The sequence below is a fragment of the Acomys minous genome (assembly GCF_964271855.1).
Source record: "Acomys minous genome assembly, chromosome: 13".
In the NCBI taxonomy this organism is placed as follows: Eukaryota; Metazoa; Chordata; class Mammalia; order Rodentia; family Muridae; genus Acomys; species Acomys minous.
In genome coordinates, this window is record NC_140495.1 from 107939994 (window position 1) to 107959825 (window position 19832).

General features: G+C 52.1%; 1 protein-coding gene across 6 annotated transcripts in view; it reads right to left on the reverse strand.

Moving 5' to 3' along the window:
- The window catches only part of RAB44 (RAB44, member RAS oncogene family), a 31361-nt gene extending 11803 nt beyond the window's left edge, over positions 1-19558 (reverse strand). The window contains exons 1-9 of one of the 6 annotated variants that reach the window (XM_084754031.1): positions 19478-19558; positions 13832-14050; positions 6533-6641; positions 4615-4789; positions 3297-3443; positions 2845-2935; positions 2427-2522; positions 1344-1531; positions 1-562 (exon numbers count right to left, since the gene is read on the reverse strand). The exon at positions 1-562 is cut by the window's left edge and continues 874 nt beyond it. In XM_084754031.1, the coding sequence (XP_084610157.1) occupies positions 1-562; positions 1344-1531; positions 2427-2522; positions 2845-2935; positions 3297-3443; positions 4615-4789; positions 6533-6641; positions 13832-14038 (1575 nt within the window). In that variant the 5' untranslated portion in view covers positions 14039-14050; positions 19478-19558. Of the gene's footprint in view, positions 563-1343; positions 1532-2426; positions 2523-2844; positions 2936-3296; positions 3444-3891; positions 3956-4614; positions 4790-6532; positions 6642-13831; positions 14104-19477 lie in introns of those variants that run through there. The other 5 variants (XM_084754035.1, XM_084754032.1, XM_084754036.1 and 2 more) reach the window with 5 other exon arrangements.
- Positions 19559-19832: the final 274 nt, after the last annotated feature.

A 19832-nucleotide genomic window follows, 5' to 3' on the forward strand; every position in this document is an offset into this window, starting at 1 on the left:
CTGCTTTCTGGACCCAGCTGGAGACTGAGGAGGAGAGAGGCCCTGAGCAGGAGGCTCAGCCTCAGAAGCAAGTGGCATGATGCTGAAAGCCGCGACCCCCACACTCCCAGATTCCCCGGCCAGGGCTTCTGGCAGACTCCAGAGGATGGGGGCCTTGGGTATGGCTTCCAGGTCAGGGGGCTCCACAGGCTGCTTAGAATCTCCATCCTGCCCATCCTGCCCCTCTGAGTCCTCCACCCCTCTCCTATCTCTGGCACGGGGAGGCACTCCAGGGGAGCCTCTTGCCCCCGGGTCTGGATCTGAGGCTGGTTCCTGGGCAAACTGTAGAGCAGGCACCTCGGAAATGGAGATCTGTCTAACAATGCGGGGAGTCTGGGGGGTGGAGGTGCTGCTTGGGGTTGGGGGTGGGCTCCAGCAGAGCTGTGGGGTTCTGTGGGAACACTCTCCGAAGCTGTTCAGGAGCTGGTCCCAGTCATCCTCATCCCCAAACAGCTCAGGCAGTGGGGCCTCCTCAGCAGGGACAGCCTGAGGGTCTGGGACTGTCTTATTTTCCCTAGGGACACTGGAAAGGAAGAGGGGTGGAGTGAAGGTCAGGGGAGTAGCAGTTAGTGATGTCCCCCAAATCCTGATAGCACAGCTCTTCCTGTGGCTAACTCTCCTCTCGGGCTGGCTGAAAGCAGCTCCAAATCCCACTCGGTACCTCAAAAACCCACATGAAGCCTCGCCTCCTCCAGGAAGCCTGCCCTGACTAGGCAAGCCTACGTGCCTCTGAGCTGTTAGAAACAGAGCAAGTACCTGATCTGGAGCTGTGTGTGTGTGCGTGTGTGTGTGTGTGTGTGTGTGTGTGTGTGTGTGTGTGTGTGTGTGAGAGATTGTGTTATGATTGTATGTACATGTATGATTGTGTGGGTGTCTGTGTCTGTATGTGGTGTGTCTGTGTGGCTGTGTGTGATTATATGTATGTGAGTGATTATGTGTGTGATTATGTGCATATGTATGACTGTGTGTGTCTGTGTGTCATTGTATTGTGTGGTGTGCATGGTTCTATGTGTATATGCATATGTATGTGCAATTATGTGTGATTCTGTGTATGAGTGTGTGTGTGTGTGTGAGTGTGTGTAAATTATGTATATGTATGATTGTGTGGGTGTCTGTGTCTGTATGTGGTGTGTCTGTGTGGTTGTGTGTGATTATATATGTGTGTGGGTGTCTGCGTGTGTCTGTGTGTGACTGTGTGTGTGTCTGTGTGATTGCAAGTGATTGGAGATCTAACAAGCTCCATGGAGTACCCCCTTTCCTGGCTCCCAGAAGCCACTGCTCTCTACCCAAGGGTGGCTACTTGCCTTGGTTCTTCCTCTATCTGCCAGGACACTCGGCCCCTGGCAGAATCCAGATGTCCCTTTGTCACCTCCAGCTGCCCCCGCACCTCCTCTAGCTGCCCAACCAGCTCACGCTCAGCCTCCCGCAGCTGTACTGTCTCCCAGCTGGCCTCCTGCTGGGTGCTGCTGAGGTGCAGGAGCTGCGCCTCCAGCTGTGGAGGGCGGAAGAGATGAGGAGAGGGTTGGAATTGTCCTCCAGGGTGACAAAAACCCTCCAAGACCTTGGTGAGACAAGGTCACTCTGTCCCCTGCCCCCTGCCCCCACTGCCCACCTCTCGGAGACCCAGCTTAAATTATACAATTGGAGGGGAGGTCGCCCTTCAAGCATCTAATTAGCTGCCTTCTACCCCCACACAGGGAGACCTGTGACACGTGAGCAGTGGGGAGGAAGTCATACCAGAGGACAAAACCTCCTCAGAAACACCCACTGGGGCCAAGCCCTACAAGCAGCAGCAGCTGTTCCTAGTTCCATCTGGACTGCAGGGGTCAGACAGCTAGACCTCAGGAAGCACAGAGGACCACCTCTTCTACGGTGGCCCTACGGTCCTCAGCCTCCCCATGACATGTTAAGAACCTGCCCAAAGTAGATCAGATGACAATGGAGCCTGTGAGTGCCCGTGGTCCAGAACTTTCCTTTCTTTCCTCCATCCCTGCCCACTTCTGGGTCTCACATGGCCCAGGCTAGCCTTGAACTTCTGCTTCTCCTACCTCCTAGAGCTGGGGTTACAGGTGCATGCCACCATATGCCACCTGTCCAAAGCTTTTCCTTTTCCATTTGCACAACCTTATTTGACACGTGAGGCCGGAGGACACTGAAAACCTGAGGCTAGGGTAAGCTCCAGGCTCACTTCCCCAAGTCGGCTTGGCTTCCTTAAGGGACCTGATCTGACCTATGGCAGTGTTCCCTGGGCCCTGGCAAGGGAGCCCTGCTCTGGCAGCCAGGAGCTCAGGGAGTTCTTGGCTGCCTGTGGCCTCAAGGGACCTGTCCAGCTGGGAACTGTGAAAAGGTTGCCTGGGGTCTGGGCTCCCCAGAAGGCCTGTGCTCACCTCTCTCTGGTCCTCTGCCAGTCGTTGCACCTCTTGCTCCTTGGCCTCCAGAGCCTCCTGCATGTGGGCACTGAGGGCCATGCCCCGGGAGTCGCTCTGCAGAGAAAACAGGTCAGCCTTGCCCTGAAGATTCCAGAGCCAACTTGGCTGGGCTGGTCCTACACACCGTACCTCCACCCTGGCCTGGGATTCGAGAGCCAGAAGGTACCCACAAAGAGGACTTTTGGGATTCCCCATTTGGGCCTAGACTCTCACCAGGACACTGAAGTCAGTCCTGGGGAACACTGATACCCTACAGAGATGGGCCACCTGGCATGCAGGCCTGGCCCATCTCCCTGGGGAGCATCAGCTGGCAAGGCAGGAGGTTCCCATCATCCTCTGCTGCCCTGCTTCTACTTAGCTAGTGGAAGGCACTCACCTGGGCCTGCAGCTGCTGCTTCTCCCTGCGGATCTGCTCCTCTGTCTCCTCATAGAGCTGTCTCACCTCGTGGAGGTGGTCAGAGTGTCGCCTGCATGGGCAGGAGGGGCAGGAAGCCCCTCAGGAGCTCCAGAACTCTAGGCCTGGTGTCTTCCTGCCTCTCTTGCCCTCAGCAATCAAGTCACCCCAGGTCTATGGTACCTCTATTGCTGCCCCAACCCTGGCCCTGTCTATTGTCCCCATTGTCCCAAGCCTCAGTCACCATGACTCAGGCCCCCATGAAGAGGGCTGTGACCCTGACAGTTTTAAGGCCACAGGAAACAGGCCCCTTGGGCTTCTTCCTCCTCAAACTTGGCTCTGCTTACCCAGCCCCCAGCTACTCCAGATGGGAACAGAACCCCTCACCTAGGATTCCACAGTGTACAAGGAACACCTGCTATGTCCCCACTCACTTCCTCAGTGCCCGCTCCAGCGCCTCCCGCTCGGCCTGAGCCTCCTGCAGACGGCTGCTCATCTTGCCCAGGAAGCCTTCCAAGTTGCCTGCCAGCTGAGGCTCCTCCTGCCTCAACTCCTGCCACAGCTTCCAGATCTCAGTCTGCCTGGAGGAACGGAAACCTCCAGAGATGAGATACAGGAGGGCCAGGAAGTGGGAGGGCTCCAGTAGCCCAGGCTAGCTTCAAACTTGATACGTAGCAGAGGATAACCATGAGCTCCTGATTCTCTGGCCTCCACCTCCCAATGGCCAGGATTACTACGTTCTGTTTTATGTGGTACTGCGGCTGAAACCCACATATAGGTGTGTGTGTGTGTGTGTGTGTGTGTGTGTCCTAGGCAAGCTCTCTGCTGACTGAGCCACATTCCCACCCCTAGTTCTCAAATTTAATGGCAACTCTCTTAGAGACATGGGGACCTGAAACACTAAATTCTATTAATACAAGCTTTGCCTCAAGTGTCATCTCTTCCTGGGACATTTGTATATGTGAGCTGGCCCTTCTTGAACCCCCATTGTGATTCAATGGCTAATGGGGCTGTAGGGGTAGGGGGAACCTTGAGAGCCTGACAGCTCAAGGCTTCCATTACTTCCTCTCTTCTCCCGTGTTCTGGAGTTGCATGGTTTCTAGCAAAGCCCTTATCTTCCCTGTGCTCACTAGGAAAATACGAAGGCCAAGACTTGCCAAGCAAGATTGGTTAGGGAGTGAGAGACACGCTGAGCGTGAGTGCCAGCCCGGGGCCCTGCCCACGGTTGGCACTTGGCACATACTACTTTCACATGGACTTAATTAAGTCATGAAGACAGAGGCCCAGAGGGCAAGGGAGAAGGGCCATGCTGCCAAGTGGGTAAATGGCTCCCTGCTCCACCTGCTCTGCCAGCCTACGCCCCAGGTCGCACCCAGCCTGGCCCGCAGCGGCAGCCCCACCCTCTGCACCAGATGGGAGCAATCTCATCCTTCAGAGGCCTGTGGGTGGAGGGGCAAGTGGGAGAGAGTGGGGGAGGGCAGAGTCCCTGGCTGGCTCTAGCAGCCCTCTCTTCTCAGCACATAAGAGAACAGCCCCCCTCTGCCGCCCTCAGTGGTGATGCCCCAACTGGTTGATCTTTCTATGCAGTGTGGATTGAGGGGACCCTCCCAGCACCCACCAGGCTTTAATCTCTCTGCAGCTTTAAAGGTCAGGGCTCACACACTATCAAGTGTCCAAGCTGGGGTCTGCACTCAGCCCTACCCTGAGCCCTCGGCCCAACCCCCCACCCCCCACTAACTGGCAGGGCCTTACTCAGAAAGGGAGTGGCTGGTCCCCATCTGCCCTACAAGGGCGAGGAAGGCCTCCTTCTCCTCGGAATTGGCCTCCTCGAGGGCGGGGAAGCTGAAGGTCACAGATTGCTGTTGGGAGGGCAGTGGCCGCTTTGTGCGGAACCTGCGGGTACCGGGGCTGGAGCTGAAGACATTTTCTAGGGGACAGAGGGGAACAAAGGAAAGACGAGTCTGCGGCTTCCCTTGAGCCTCGTCCCCCCTCTCCCCACCCACATTTAAGCAGGGGCACATTCATGCATTCGAGGCCTCAGATCAAGGCTGCAGGAGTCTCATTTCACACATCACCTGAGGCCTAGAGCTGCTTAGAGACGCCCCGGAAGTCACATAGCAGCTCCATGGTGGCTAGCAGGCTTTACCCACTCGGGATTTACTCACTGAGCATTCACTGTGGGCTGATGATACAGGTCACACAAGTCCCAGGCTGGACATTCTAGCTCAAGTGTTGATAAGAATATGTCTCTCCCATTGAGAGGGAGAGGGGGAAGGAGGGAGGGAGGGCGGGAGGGAGGGAGGGAGTGTGTATGCAAGCATGTATGTGCACCACAGTATGCATGTAGAAGTCAGTTCTCTCATTCCACCAAGTGGGTTCTGGGAATCAAACTCAGGCCATCAGGCTTGGTGGCAATCACCCTTACCCACAAAGCCATCTTACAGGTCCCCTTTCCTTCTTTTTCATAAAGCAAATTTATTGGGTTCTGTTTGGGGGGAGGTTGTTTGTTTGTTTTGGGTTTTGGGTTTTTGGGGGCGGGGGTTCAAGACAAGGTTTCTCTGTGTAGCCTTGCCTGTCCTGGACTTGCTTAATAGACCAGGCTGGCCTCGAACTCACAACAATCCACCTGGCCTCTGCCTCCCGAGTGCTGGGATTACAGGTGTGTGCCACCACTGCCTGGCATATAAAACAATTGTGTTGAGTGACCTCAAGGAAAAAAACCGGAACCCAGGAAGCAGAGGTAGGAGAATTTCTGTGAGTTCAAGGCTACCCTAGTCTACATGGAGAGTTCCAGGCCAGCCAAAGCTGCACAATGAGGTCCTAATTACAAAAGAAAAATGCGGCGCTGGAGAGATAGCTGAGTGGTTAAGGGCACTGACTGCTCTTCCTGAGGACCTGGGTTCAAATCCCAGCTCCCACATGACAGCTCTCAACTATCTATAAGTCCAAGCTCTGACACCCTCACACAAACATACATGCAGGCAACACCAGTGCCCATATAATAAAGGTAAATAAATTAAAACAAACAAACAAAAATGCACCACCCCACCACCTCCAATTCCAGGCTGGCCTCTCCACTCCAACCTCAGCTTCTCTGTCTGTCACCAAAATGTGGGTGACCCCAGCCTATGACTACTGATGCTGGCCACCTCTGCTCTCCCCTACACACACTAAACTTTCGAGCCCTGTGGCTTTGAGAACCCAAGGTGACCACGTGATTGCTCATGCTCAAGGCTGAGCTGTCTTGCTGAGGCCCTGAGAGAAGGCAACTCCCCTGATCTAGGCCAGAAACACCTGTCCCACTGAAAGGCTCTTTAGGGAGAGTTGCCCTGTTGCCATGGGAGGTCTGTCCCCTAGCTACCACCCCAACTTTCTGCTCCTTTGCCTCCTCTCTAGCTCTCAGATGCCACCCTCTGGGGCCTGGGGCCTGGTATTGCCTTAACTGAGGCTGGAAAGTAACCCCTCCCGGGGTGCGGTTTGCAGCCCGTGATCTCACATCAAAGCCAGCAAGCTTTTATCATCCCACACCTACATGAAACTACAAGGGAGGGTTCTAGGGGAGCAGTTGATAGCTTTCGGGTGTAGTGGAGTGGGGGGGGGGGAGATGCTGGCCTGTGACCCAGCTTTAGTGTGCTAGAAGTCCCCAGGACCCTCCCGGGGACAGACGTACTGAGTCCGGAGCTGAATTCTTCCAGGGAAAGGCGGCCCGTACTCCCGATATCCACCCAGTCAAATATCATCTGCGGCTCCTGGCTGCCCAGGAAGCTGAACTTGGCCTCCTGAAAGGAAAGCGTGAGTCAGCTGGGCCACTGTTCCTACAGGAGAGAAACTGGGCTCTGAACAGGAGAGGAGGTGTCCATCTTCAGGCACCCAGCTTTTCTTTTTCCCAGGGTCAGGGTCACTCAGGGCCTGACCGGCAGTCCCCCACAGTACGTTAGACATCCTTCAGGCGAGCCCTGAGCAGGCTCCAAGTCACCTCCCTGTTGCCATCCAAAATGTACATTTCCATGTTCCCCCAGCCTTTAGTGGAATGGCTTTAAATGTCACCTGATACTCGTGTTGGGGAGGAGGCAGGTTGAAATGAGGTCTCTCTATTACATAGCCTTGGCTGTGCTAGAACTCACTAAGTACAACTGGGCTGGCCTCGAACTTGCAGAGATCCACCTGCCTCTGCTTCCAGAGTGCTGGCATCAGAGACCTGCAGCAGCATGCCAGCTAGTCATCTGACTACACCTCCAGTGGACAGGATGTCCTTCCAGTGTGATCCGGGGACAAGGACCAGGCAAGCTTTTGCAGCTGTGGCTCTTGGAATGTGTAAGCGAATGAGGAGGTGTCACCAAAACTGTGCTCACTTGAAATCACACATTCAGAAGCTGAGATGTTTCTGGCAGAGCTTGCCACGCTCGATGCATTATGTGATGTCACTGCAGCCATAGTTCTGAACACACGACGTGCCTTGTGTCACATGGCAGCAGTGAACACTTCCTGAAACATCATGCCTCGGAGTTGAGGCTCAAGGTGTCTTGAACTGCTTATACAAAGTTTTACTTCTTATACAAAGTTTTCTGCCATCAGAAAAACCATTTGATCCCAGCACTCTGGAGGCAAAGGCTGGTGGATCTCTGTGCATGGCCAGTCTGATCTACATAATGAGTTCCAGACCAGCTTGTGCTACACGGAGAGACAGTGTCTCAACACCATCAGCAGCCCCAACAAAACAGAAAGAAAGGGGGGAAAGCCATAAAAGTGTTGTAACTATGGAAGAAAAAGACACTTAGCATTTTCCTAGCAACATTCTCTATGGTGTAAGTATCAAATCAGTATGTTTGGATTGTATTCTGTTAGAATGTTTCCTTTTAAGAAATGCTGTTGTGGTGCGGGGCGTGGTGGCCCACGCCTTTAATCCCAACACTCAGGAGGCAGAGGCAGGCAGATCGCTGTGAGTTTGAGGCCAGTCTGGTCTACAAAGTGAGTCCAGGACAGTCAAGGCTACACAGAGAAACCCTGTCTCAAAAAATGAAAGAAAGAAAGAAAGAAAGAAAGAAAGAAAGAAAGAAAGAAAGAAAGAAAGAAAGAAAGAAATGCTGTTGTGATCCTGGCAGTGGTGGCTGGCCTACACCTTTAATCCCTGTACTTGGGAGGCAGAGGCAGGTGGATCTCCATGAGTTCAAGGCCAGCCTGGACTACAGAGTGAGTTCCAGAACAGCCAGAGCTGTTACACAGAGAAACCCTATATCAAAAAAAAACAAAAACAAAAACCAAACAAAAGAAATGCTGTTGTGAAGCTGCTGTGGATTCTCTGCGTTCAAGGCCAGCCTGGGCTACAGAGGGAGTTAGTTCCAGGACAGCCATGGCTACCTAAAGAAACACTGTCTCGAAAAACACAAAATAATAACAAAATTGCTGCTGTGGGCAGCAGAGCTGGCTCAGCGCCTAAGAGCCTGAATTGCTCTTTTAGAGAATTTGAGCTTGGTTCCGTGCAGCCTGAAGCTTGCCTGCCTGGAATTCCTCTAGCTCCGGGAGATCCAATTCTGTCTTGTGGAGTCTGTGGGCAGCAGCCCTCACGGGCACAGCTGTGCACGTATTTGTGGAGGCCAGAGGACAGCCTTAGCCTTAGGTCCCCAGGCTTTTTTAGAGTCTTAGACTGTTCTGGGGCTCTCCAAGTAGGCTAAGCCCTGGGGACCTGCATAACCAGGCCTCCTTACGGCTGGGAGTACAGTGTCTCTGTAAATGTTTGATGTGTGCACCTATTTTATAGGCCTATATTCCCAGATACTGTAAAATATGTCTCTGGTGAAAGGAGCCAAGAGGAGAAAGCTTAAGAGGTGTGTGCTCGACCACGGAGTGCAGCTAAGTCAGTCACCTCAGAGAACTGATTAAAACAGTCACGTGTGAACTTGCAGATTCCATTCAGGACCTGCGGGGATAATTTCTGTCTGATGAGACAGATAGCTCCAAAATTTATGGCCTGTTGGACTTTCACTAGTTGTAAAAAAGAAAGGAAAAAAAAAATCTAACTCAGGAATCTGGTACTAATCTGTCTTTGTTAAGTTGCCCAACTTTTTAAAGCCCTCTTTGAACCATTCACAACGCTAATTAACGCATTAAATAAAACCTCTGAGGGCTTGGGATGCGGCTTGAGGACAGAGCACTCAACTAGCATGGAAAAAAAAGAAAAGCACCCGCTTTGACACAAGCTTGTTTTGTGTTTGCCTATAGGTCATGATGTTGCCTTTTTGAGCAATTATCCCCATTATCCTGAGAAAGTGCTCCACACTCCCTCACAGTGAAGTGGGAAGCCAGCTGCTAGACAACTGCGTCTCCCTCCAGCTTCTGAGCCCCAGGACTCCTTAGAAGAGATCCTAAGCCATGACAGAGTTTGTGGTTGTTGGTTTTTCCGAGGTAGAATCTCCTGCTGAGGCTGGTCTCAAACTCACTATGTAGCCAAGGATGACCTTGAACTTCTGAACCTCCCTGGCTCCATCTTGCAAGTGCTGAGACTACAGCTGTGCCGGCCAGCTTTATGTCAACTAGACACAAACCTCACTTGAGAAAATGCCTCCATAAACTCGGGCTGCAGGCATTTTTTTTAAATTAGTGATTGCTGGGGCTGGGCAGAGAGACGGCTCAGTGGTTAAGAACACTGGCTGCTCTTCCAGAGGTCCTGAGTTCAGTTCCCAGCAACCACATGGTGGCTCACAGCCATCTGTAATAGAATCTGATGCCCCTCTTCTAGTGTCCATGAAGACAGAACACTCATACACATAAAATAAATTTTTAAAAATTAGTGACTGATGGGAAAACTGGGGCCATCCCTGAGCTTTATAGCAGGCTGAGCAAGCCAGTAAGCAGCACCCTCCACGGCCTCTGCATCAGCTCCTGCCTCCAGCCCAGTCTGTGTTCCTGCCCTGACTTCCTTCAACCGTGCACAACTATATAGAAGTGTAAGCAAATTAACCCATTCTTCCCCAGGTTGCTTTTGGACAGTGGGTAGAGCAAAAAACAGTAGGAAAACTGCATGGTGTGGAACACAGTATACACTGGGGAGATCACTGATCTACGGGGGTTGGGGGTTGGTTTTCTTGTTTTGTTTTGTTTTGTTCGTTTTTTGTTTTTGAGACAAGGTCTCATTTAGCCTAGGCCAATCTTGAACTCTCTGGGTAATAAGCGAACAGTCATCTAACCAAGGTCCCCAGACCCTCCCCGATTTTTGGAGACAAGATTTCACTATTGCCCAGGCTGGCTTTGTAGAGCATGTTGGTTTTGAACTTGAGATGCCCCTGCCTCACCCAGACTCGCCCAGCTGCCTAGGATACTGGAGTGTGCCACTGAGCCTGGCAGTTCTTCGCTCTACCAAAAGTGCTGAGAGACGTTTCCTCCTCCTGCGATACCCTCTCAGGAGATCTGGGGCGGGGGAATAAGGAAAGCCATTTCTAGGCAGAAAAACCAGCCAGATCTACGAGAGTCACATGTCAAAGAGCATCCAGCTTCGAGAGCTCAGTTTGTAGCCTGAAGTTGGATGAAGGTTGGCGAGCTGCCCCAGAATCAGCATTCAAGGTCCCGCACTCCCCGTGACCCTTCAGTCCTCGAAAGGCGAGGGACTGTTCTTTACCAACAGAGATGGTGGCGCACGCCTTTAATCCCAGCACACAGGAGGCAGAGGCAGGAGGATCCGACGTCAGTTCGAGGCCAGCCTGCTCTACAAACCGAATCCAGGGCAGCCAGGGCTACCACAGAGAGACCCTGTCTGGAAAAATAAAGTTCAACCTATGATTCCATATGGAAATGTCTAGACATGAACTAATTTTGTCCTAAGTGTTGATTTTGCATGTTAAATCTAAGGAGGTTCTTGTGGTTAATTTACGCCCTGGCTTCACCTACAGTAATAGCCAAGGTCAACCCAACCATCCCTTGAGTTGAGAAACATGTCCAGAAACATGGAGAAACACAAGGAAATTATAATCACAAGAAAAAGTATCTGAAACTTGAGACTAAGACAAAAAGGTAAGATCACAGTCTAAGATCATACAAAGGCGGGACTGGCCACACACCCTTTGGACCAGAGGACAATGGTTTTTTGTTTGTTTTTGGTTTTTTTGAGACAGGGTTTCTCTCTGTAGCCCTTGCTATCCTGGACTCACTTTGTAGACCAGGTTGGCCTTAAACTCACAACGATTCACCTGCCTCTGCTTCCCGAGTACTGGGATTAAAGGCATGCGCCACCACGCCCCCGGCTAGCCTGGAACTCAATGTGTAGACCAGCATGGCTTCCTTGATGAAAACGTCTAGATTCAGGCCAGGAGATGGCTTAGGGGGTAAAAGCTCCTTTCCTGTGCCATGAGACAGTCCCCTCAGAATCTAAACATCCCTTCCGGTAGACAGAGGGAGTCATGAGACCTCCTGACTTGAGTCACATGTCCAGGAAAGCTAAAACTGGCTGAGCTAAAAGCGCCACTCTGGAGGGTCACTCCCCAGCTTTATAGGAGAGGAAAACAACCTCTGTGGGAGGAGCCGCTGACCAGCCTGTGGCTGACAGATTCCTGGACTAGGCTGCCCGTAAACTGTGCAGAGAGCTCCAGCATTGCTGCTTTTGTAAGTGGTCACCCCTGTCAGGGTGAGTCCTTTGATGATACAGCTGGTACCGGGGCATCCTTGCTCCTATAACTCCTCACCCCTGTTCCTGTTAGGAACCCCAATAAAAATCCATTAGTTCATCCAAGTTGGACTTTAGTCTATGGGGAATTCCCTGTACGGATGGAACTAGTAGCTCTGTGTGTGTGTGTGTGTGTGTGTGTGTGTGTGTGTGTGTGTGTGTGCACATGTGTGTTGCATCTCCCCAGAAAGTCTCTCACATACTACCAAACAAGCCTGAGTTTTTTTGATCTCTGGAACTCAGAGCTAGTTTTGGGTGGCTTGTCTGTAACCCCAACACTTCTACTCTAAGATTGGAGAGAGACAGGAGACATGGTTAGACGCTTGAACAGCACAGAGCCGGAAACAAAAGAAACACACACACACACTCACCCACCCATGCATGAATACACACACATCTTATTTTTAAAAGTCCCAGACTTCAGTCACTCATTAACTTGGGAGTTTCACCTAGGAAAGATGAAGTCAGTGTCTGGCTAGGACCCATGGGCTGTTGGACATTAGCCATCTTTTCAGACTGAACTCAGCAATCTTACCTAACTGCCTATGAGCACCCAAGCTCAAGGGCTCCGTGCTCTGGTCCTGACATTTTACTGTAATCCCTGGTTAATTAATAATAAATTAGATAAAATCTTTTTTTGGCTGGTGAGCTGGCTCACCAGGTAAAGGTGCTCGCCTCCAAGCCTTAGCCTGAGTTTAACCCTGGTGGAAAGGAGAGAACCAAGTCAAACGCGCTGCCCTCTGACCTCTACACATGCACTGTGGCGTGCTTGCATGCGCCCTCCCACTTGCTCATGGGCCCAAGATAGATAAATAAGTGTGCTTAATAGGTAGCCAAGGATGACTTCAAACTTCTGATCCTCTTGCCTCCACCTCCTGAGTGCCGGGATCACAGGTGTGTGCCTTCCACATCCCGTTTATCCGGTGCTAAAAACTGAACCTGGGGCCTTGTGCATGCTAGGTAAGGCCTCTGCCAACTGAGCCACACTGCCAGTCCCTATGGCAAGAGTCTTGATAGGGAAAGGACAAAATGTGGGGCAGAGATCCATCGAGAGGAAAAAAAAAACCCACACAAGGCCTTTTGCAGTGAATGAGAAGAAATCATCATCCATCTTGGTCTGGACCACAGGTTAAAAGCCTTTCACTGGAGCCCACACCTATGGCCACTTGGAAGTGTACACTCATCAACATGCTTTGGTTCCTAGTGCTCTGACTCCTCTCCAGGACGAATGTCCCAGTTCCAAACACCTCAAATCAGGTATGCTGGAGCCTGCCTGTCATCCCACGACTGGGAAGACTGAGAGTTAGGGGTCAGCCTGAGCTACATAGACAGACCTTTCTCAAGAATCTCTCTCACCAGGGCTGGAGAGATGGTCCGACTGTTACTAGCGCATTCTGTTCTTGCAGAGGATTCATTTTTGGTTCCCAGAGCCCATGTCAGGTGACTGACAACTGCTTGTGACTCCAGGACCCTTTTTTGGACTCTGAGGGTGCCTGCACATCACCATAAACATATATACACACACACACACACATAATTGGGTGGTGTTTTGGGGGGGGCAGGGGGTTTGAGATCGAATTTTACTGTGTAGCCCAGGCTGGCCTCCAATTCACAGAGATCCACTTGCGTCTGCCTCCTGAGTATTGGGGTTAAAAGCGTGTGCTACCACTGTCCCCTGTCACATTATTAAAAACAATAGAACTATCTAAGCATAGTAGTATAGTACACGTCTTCAATCCCAGTGCCTGGAGGCAGAGACTGGCAGACCTTTGCGTTCAAGGCCAGCCTATATAGTGGCTTATATAGTGAATTCTAAGACATTCAAGGCTGCATAAAGAGACCCTGTCTCAACCATCATCATCATCATCATCATCATCATCATCATCATCATCATCAAGAGAACTCACACAAAACCGGGTGTGGTGGCACACGCCTTTAATCCCAACATTCAGGAGGCAGAAGCAGGAGGATCACTGTGAGTTCAAGGCCAGCCTGGTCTACAAAGCGAGTCCAAGACAGCCAAGGCTACACAGTGAAACCCCATCTCGAAAAACAAACAAACAAAGAATACTCACCCAGCTCCATTTGTAAGTGACTTCGTGACATAAAGTTCTCTCCTTTGCTAAAATGGAAATGTTTCTGGGAAACGGTAATGTATTAAACCTCATCAGCCACCTATAGGTGCTATGAACAAATGCTTAATGTTTCCTGAGAGTGAGTTTGTATGCAGAAGGCCATGAACAGGCAAGCTGAGCTTTGGTTAAAATAGGAAAATTCAAGAATCTGCGCAAAAGGGATTCCAGGCGCGACGCTCACCGCCAGATCCTCTCGGGTGACGAAACCCCTCTCCTTGGCACCACAGTCCTGGAAAAAGGCCTGCAGCTCCGCATCCGCGTCTGAGGGCCAGGACTCGGGCTCTGGGGCCATGGGCGCATCCTGACCATCAGCTGGCTCTCGTGTCTGCCTCCAGCGGCTGGACGCCAGCTTCCGACCTTTTCTGGACACTCCCTTTCCTCTCTCCATGGCGCCTTAGACCTGGGGACAGAGGAGAAGTAAGGGGGCTGCGGGCCACTGAGTGGAGAGCCCTGTCCCTGTGCCCCACATCCTTCATGGCTTCCCCTGCGTGGCGGGGGTTCCCCCACCACCACCACCCTGATCCATATGCTCATGGCCCTGCCCATGGAAGGTCCCCTCAGCCTGGACCTCCACAGCCTCCTCTGAGCTCTTCGCTTGGCCTCCTGCTGGTCTCTGTGCTGGTCTCAAAGCGTCGACTACCACTGCATGAAGGAACGCCTGACAGGGAGGCTGGGGCCTCCGGGACTTCGCAGTCAGAGGCAGGAAGCTCTCTGGACGTCGCTCGCTGTCCTCCCTCCAGCAGCAGCATGAGAGTCACTCATCTTGACCTCCACTGTCACCAGCCTCATTCCTCCCTTTCCCTCTTCACAATATATTGTATGTATATACATATGTATGTGTATGTGTGTCTGTACATATATATGTTTGTGTAAGTGTATTTATGTGTGTATGTGTGTATATGTATTTGTGTGCATGTATGTGTATACATATGCACTGTATATCCATGTTTGTCTATGTATATGTGTGAATGTGTATATGTTCATGTAAGTGTATGTGTGTATGGCTGTGTGTGCATATATGTGTATGCATGTGTGCACGTGTGCATATGTGTGTCTATGTGTATGTGTGCATGTATCTACATATTTGTGTAAGTGTATGTGTACGTCTGTATGCGTATATGTGTATGTGCATATATGTTCATGTAGGTATGTGTGCATGTGTGTATATGTGTATGTGTGTGTATTTGTGTATTTGTTTGTGTAAATGTATGTGTGTATGTCTATGTGTGTATGTATGCATATGTGCATGTGTGTGCATGTGCAGTTGTATTTTTAGCGATCAAAGGAAGGCACAAGATGCCCTCCCACACTGCTTTACTCCACAGAGACAGGATTTCTCCCTGAGCCTAGAACTTGCTGTTTTCAGCTGCACTGGCCAGCAAGCCAGCCCCGGGGATCTTCTTGCTGGGCACTGCACAGTGTACTCTTACAGCGTCAGAGTCACAGGCCCCTGTGGCCACGCCTGGCTTTTACATGAGTGCTGGGGACTGAACTCCGCTCCTTGTGCTGTGCCCAGGCGCTCTTACCCACTGATCCCTGGCTCTCATCTCTCGTGCCCCTGCCTGCGCCCTTCTTAGGGCCTACATGGCTCAGCCCTTCCTCATGTCCTCATAATTCATGGGACCCACTGAAGGTTCCCTGAACACCAAATGCCCTCCCATCCCAAAGGCCCACCCCCATCTCGCTGACTAACGCCTTCCATGGCCACCTCACAGGCCTCCTCCTAGCCCTCTGTAGGCACCGCCTGCTGCGGACAAAGGCTGGGCCCCTGCACTAGTGCAGAACTAGTGTTCTCCAGGGTGTCAGGACATGAGCTGACTCTAGCGGAGGCTGTGGGTATTTGAGGAAGAGGACAGCATCTGCAGGAGAATGAGGGGGGGGAAGCAGACTGAGGGACGCCTCAGTCAGAAGTCACAGGCAAGCTAAGAGGAGGCCAGAGGTCCTGCTTCAGGATGGTGGCCAATCCAGGGGACAGGAGATGGTGGCAGATCCTCTGAGGCCAGCACCCTACACAGCAGCACAGGGCTCAGAGAAAGCCAGCCCTCGCCTATCTAGGCCTGAACTTTAACAAAAGTGCTCTCTGTCTCTCCCTCTCTCTGTCTCTCCCTCTCTCTCTGTCTCTCTTAAGCTTACACTGCAGCAGCAACAGATCCTGTACCACTGGGCCTCTCCTAGCCAATGGACAGTCACAGCACACACGAATACTGATAAAAGAACAAAACAAAGCAAAACAAACTAAGCAAGGATCCATTTAAGAGACCAAAGAGAAGCAAGACCTGTAATCCCAGCACTTGGGAGGCAGAGGCAGGTGGATCACTGTGAGTTTGAGGCCAGCCTGGTCTACAGAGTGAGTCCAGGACAGCCAAGGCTAACACAGAGAGACCCTGTCTTGTAAAACAAAAGAGAGAGAGAGAGAGAGAGAGAGAGAGAGAGAGAGAGAGAGAGAGAGAGACTAAAGAGAAGTTAACTTAAAGATAATGTACCATTCTCAGCTGGGTTCCCTAGGCAACCAGAGAGGGAGAAATAGGATTTGTAGGCAGGTACAAAGGCATACACCTGTAATCTCATCACTCAGGAGGCCGGAGCTGAGGAGGGCGGGGCCCAGAGCACCAGAGCACTTACTATGTAAGTGTGAGGACCTGAGTTCAAATACCTGGCACCACGTAAAAAGTCAGAAAGGACTCTGAGCCTGTACCCCAAGGGTTGGGGAGGAAACAGGTGGACACTGGGCGCCTGCTGGCTGGACCCCGTGCCCAAAACTACGAGCTTCTAGTTCGGGACAGATTCCTTTTCTTTTTCTTTCTTTTCTTTCTTTTTTTGGTTTGTTTCTTGTTTGTTTGTTAGTTTGTTTTTCCGAGGCAGGGTCTCTGTGTAATAGTCATAGCTGTCCTGGAACTCTCTCTCTCTCTGTAGACCAGGCTGGCCTTGAACTCACAGAGATCCACCTGCCTCTGCCTCCCGAGTGCTGGGATTAAAGGCATGCACCACCACTGCCCAGCTCTGCCATCTGCCTTCTAATGGTTACAATAACTACACAGACAACTGAAAGTGGGGGTGCACTGGGGCACATGGGTGACGAGTAAATACAGAGCGGTGTCTCCATCTCACAGTGTGTTGGTCACAGCACTGTGATTTCAAAATCTTAGGAAAAGGCTTGGAAAAAAATAAAAAAGAGGCAAGAATGGTTCAGAGGGCTGTCCTTGCACTCAGCTGCCTGAATGTCATCACTATTTGCCACATGTGTCACCTACCCCCTTTGATACTTCAACCAGCGACTGGGTATGTGCCCCTCCTTGGGCCACATCCGTCCACACCCAGAAAGCCACTGTCCACCTCCACGCCACATCCCCTTAGGAGGAAAGCCCCTCCCTCCATGACCCCATGGCCCTCCGTGGCCCTTAGGGGACAGCTCCACCCTCAAGGTCACATGCAGTCAAGAAAAGACCCACTGAGGGCGGGTACCAGCAGAGTCAGGCCGTCCACTGACCTGGAGATGAGGGGAAGGAGGCTCCGTGAGGAGAACACTCTAAAGTGGGGATGGGGGGCAGGGAGCTCTGAAGTCAGGGGAGGAGGGGCCCTTTTTCTCCTGGCTTTGCTGCTCTCTGGCTAGGCAGCCTCAATTTCCTCACTACAAGCAGAGAAGTTTCTTCTGGGTGCAGTGATGCCTGACAAAAATCCCTGGGGAGGCTGAGACAGAAGGATCACTGGGCATTCAAGACTAGTCTACAGACACACACACACACACACAGACACACACACACACACACACACACACACACACACTCCCACACTCCCACACACAAGATAACAAAAGAAATAAACCACACTAGTATCTGCCACCAGGACCATCTGAGGTTTAAGCAAGATAACTAAAGTTGAAACCATCCCACCCCCTCGCCCCCCAGCAAGTCGGACCCCTTTCCGGTTCCACTTTATCTCAATTTTCATTCTCAGAAGTGTCTTTTACTCGTTTATCCTGTGAATTAGAATCTCCTTTTACTGGACTTGGCATACAGCTGGCGCTTAGCAAATATTTGTTGACTCTGATCAAGCACTGTGTCTGGCCCTCGGGGACTGCTGGGTGAAAGCAGCAGTGACAACCGTGGTGAGGTCATCGATGAGGGTGAGGTTTAAAGTAGTCCAAGGAACAGCTGGGTTCCATACAGAGCCAACCAGAAACTGAAAGAGTCTCCTTGGAACTGGCTGCCCGCCTCATCCAGGACCGACCTCCCCAAGGCAGGTCCTGGAGCCATGACTCTACAGTGTTGGGGAGAGGGCACACCAGAGAAACAGCCCTGAGAGGGACAAAGACTTCTTAGCCAGCTGTCCAGATGAGGGCCAGCTGTGCTTCCTGGGCAGCAATGGTTGGGCCTGAGCTCAGAAAGGCAGAACAGTTTCACAGTACTTCCTGCGAGCCGATTAATGCTAGATAAGGCTCCCTCCTCACAGTACAAACCCCCAGAGCCATGCTGTGCAGAGCCCTTATGAGAACCACAAGCCTTGCCAGCCGGGCTCTCACACAGTCAAGGGAGTTCGAATCCCAAAATCAGCTGTTGGAATGCGGGGTGCTCCCCTCTGCAGTGTGTTCCCAGCAACGCCCTGGCATTTCATAGGGAAGTGCCACCTGGGCTCATATCACTCAGCTCCACCAGGCAGGGACCTCTTTGTCTAGACCATGAGGAGACCCAGGGAAGGGAACCACACTTTGTCCTGAAGCCAGTGAGGGCTCCACTTCTGACACAACTGGTCACCATAGGTCAGGATGTCAGTCAGTCACTGACCCCTTCCCCTAACAGCATACCCTAAATCAGTCTGTGCCCCCTTTATGGCTAGGAATGGCCACTGAAAGACATTGGGGACCTCTCTCTCTCTCTCTCTCTCTCTCCCTCTCTCTCTCTCTCTCTCTCCCTCCCTCCTTCCTCAGTTATCATCCATCTGTTGTCATATTCAGCTCTGAGACAACACCCTTTACCCTCCACTTGGTGGCTGCGAAGGACCCTTCTGTAGTCACCCAGAGCCCAAACCAGAGCCCTCAGGTACCCTCCCTCCCCATGCCCCTGCTTCTGCCGTAGCCTCCTATACACCCTGCACAAGGAGACGCCCTCAGCAGCCAGGTGTCTCCCACATTCCTCACCTAAGAAACCACCCAATGAGCCAGTGGGGCCGGCTGCTAGCCACCCTCAGGAGCGGCGGCTCCCTTTGATGGGTCAGCCATGGATTTAAGCTAGTAGAGCAGGGCCCTGTGGCGGAGGTGGGGGATGGGGGGGACGTGGTAGGACCGCAACCTGACATCCACCAGAGCCGTAACCTGACATCCACCAGAGCCGTAGGGCCTCCTTTCCCTACCATCTTGTCACAGAGGCGTGAGAAGCCGGGTCCGCCCAGCGTGAAACTTGCCTTAGGAAAGGACCTGAGGGTCTAAGAAGCCAGAAGACCCACCGGTGTCACAAATCCGCAATCGACTTCTCACTCACAGGAGATCACACACACACACACACACACACAGAGCCTGGGCCTCTCTGGCAGACAGTACGGAAGGAGCAAAGCTCGGCGATGAGCCCTGCGCACAGAAGTTAGATGTGTGGTACAGTCCTCGTACTCCAGAGGTAGAGGCAGGAAGAGCGAGAGTTCAAGGTCACCCTTGGCTAGGTAGTGAGTTCAAGGCCAGCCAGGGCTACATAGAGAGGTTCTATCTCAAAGAAGGAAGGAAGGAAGGAAGGAAGGAAGGAAGGAAGGAAGGAAGGAAGGATACTTCACGGGACCCATACTACCATCCTCCCCCCCAGCCCCTCCAAGCAGCAGCATTGCCTGCAGGGGCGGCTCCCACCTCTCAACAGCTGCTGCTGTGTGCAGTCTGGTGCTCCAGGACGCTGTGAGTAGGGGTTACTGTCTGCTGCCCACAGAGGCCTGGCACTCTGCAACTGGTAACAGCCTTGTCTCTTGCTCAATCGCCCCTTTCCGTTCCATGGCTGCCCGATCTCCTGCGCTCATCTAGGGAACTTCCCTTTGAAAGGGGCCCTGGTTGCACCTCTCTGTCTTGCCTGATGCCCTGGCTCCTGGAATTCGAGCAGGAGGCAATGGGGGAGGGGCTGGAGAGGGGTTCTGAGCAGAGGCTTTGTGTGTGTGTGTGTGTGTGTGTGTGTGCAGGTTCCACACCCTACCCAGTCTATAGTAACAAGGCC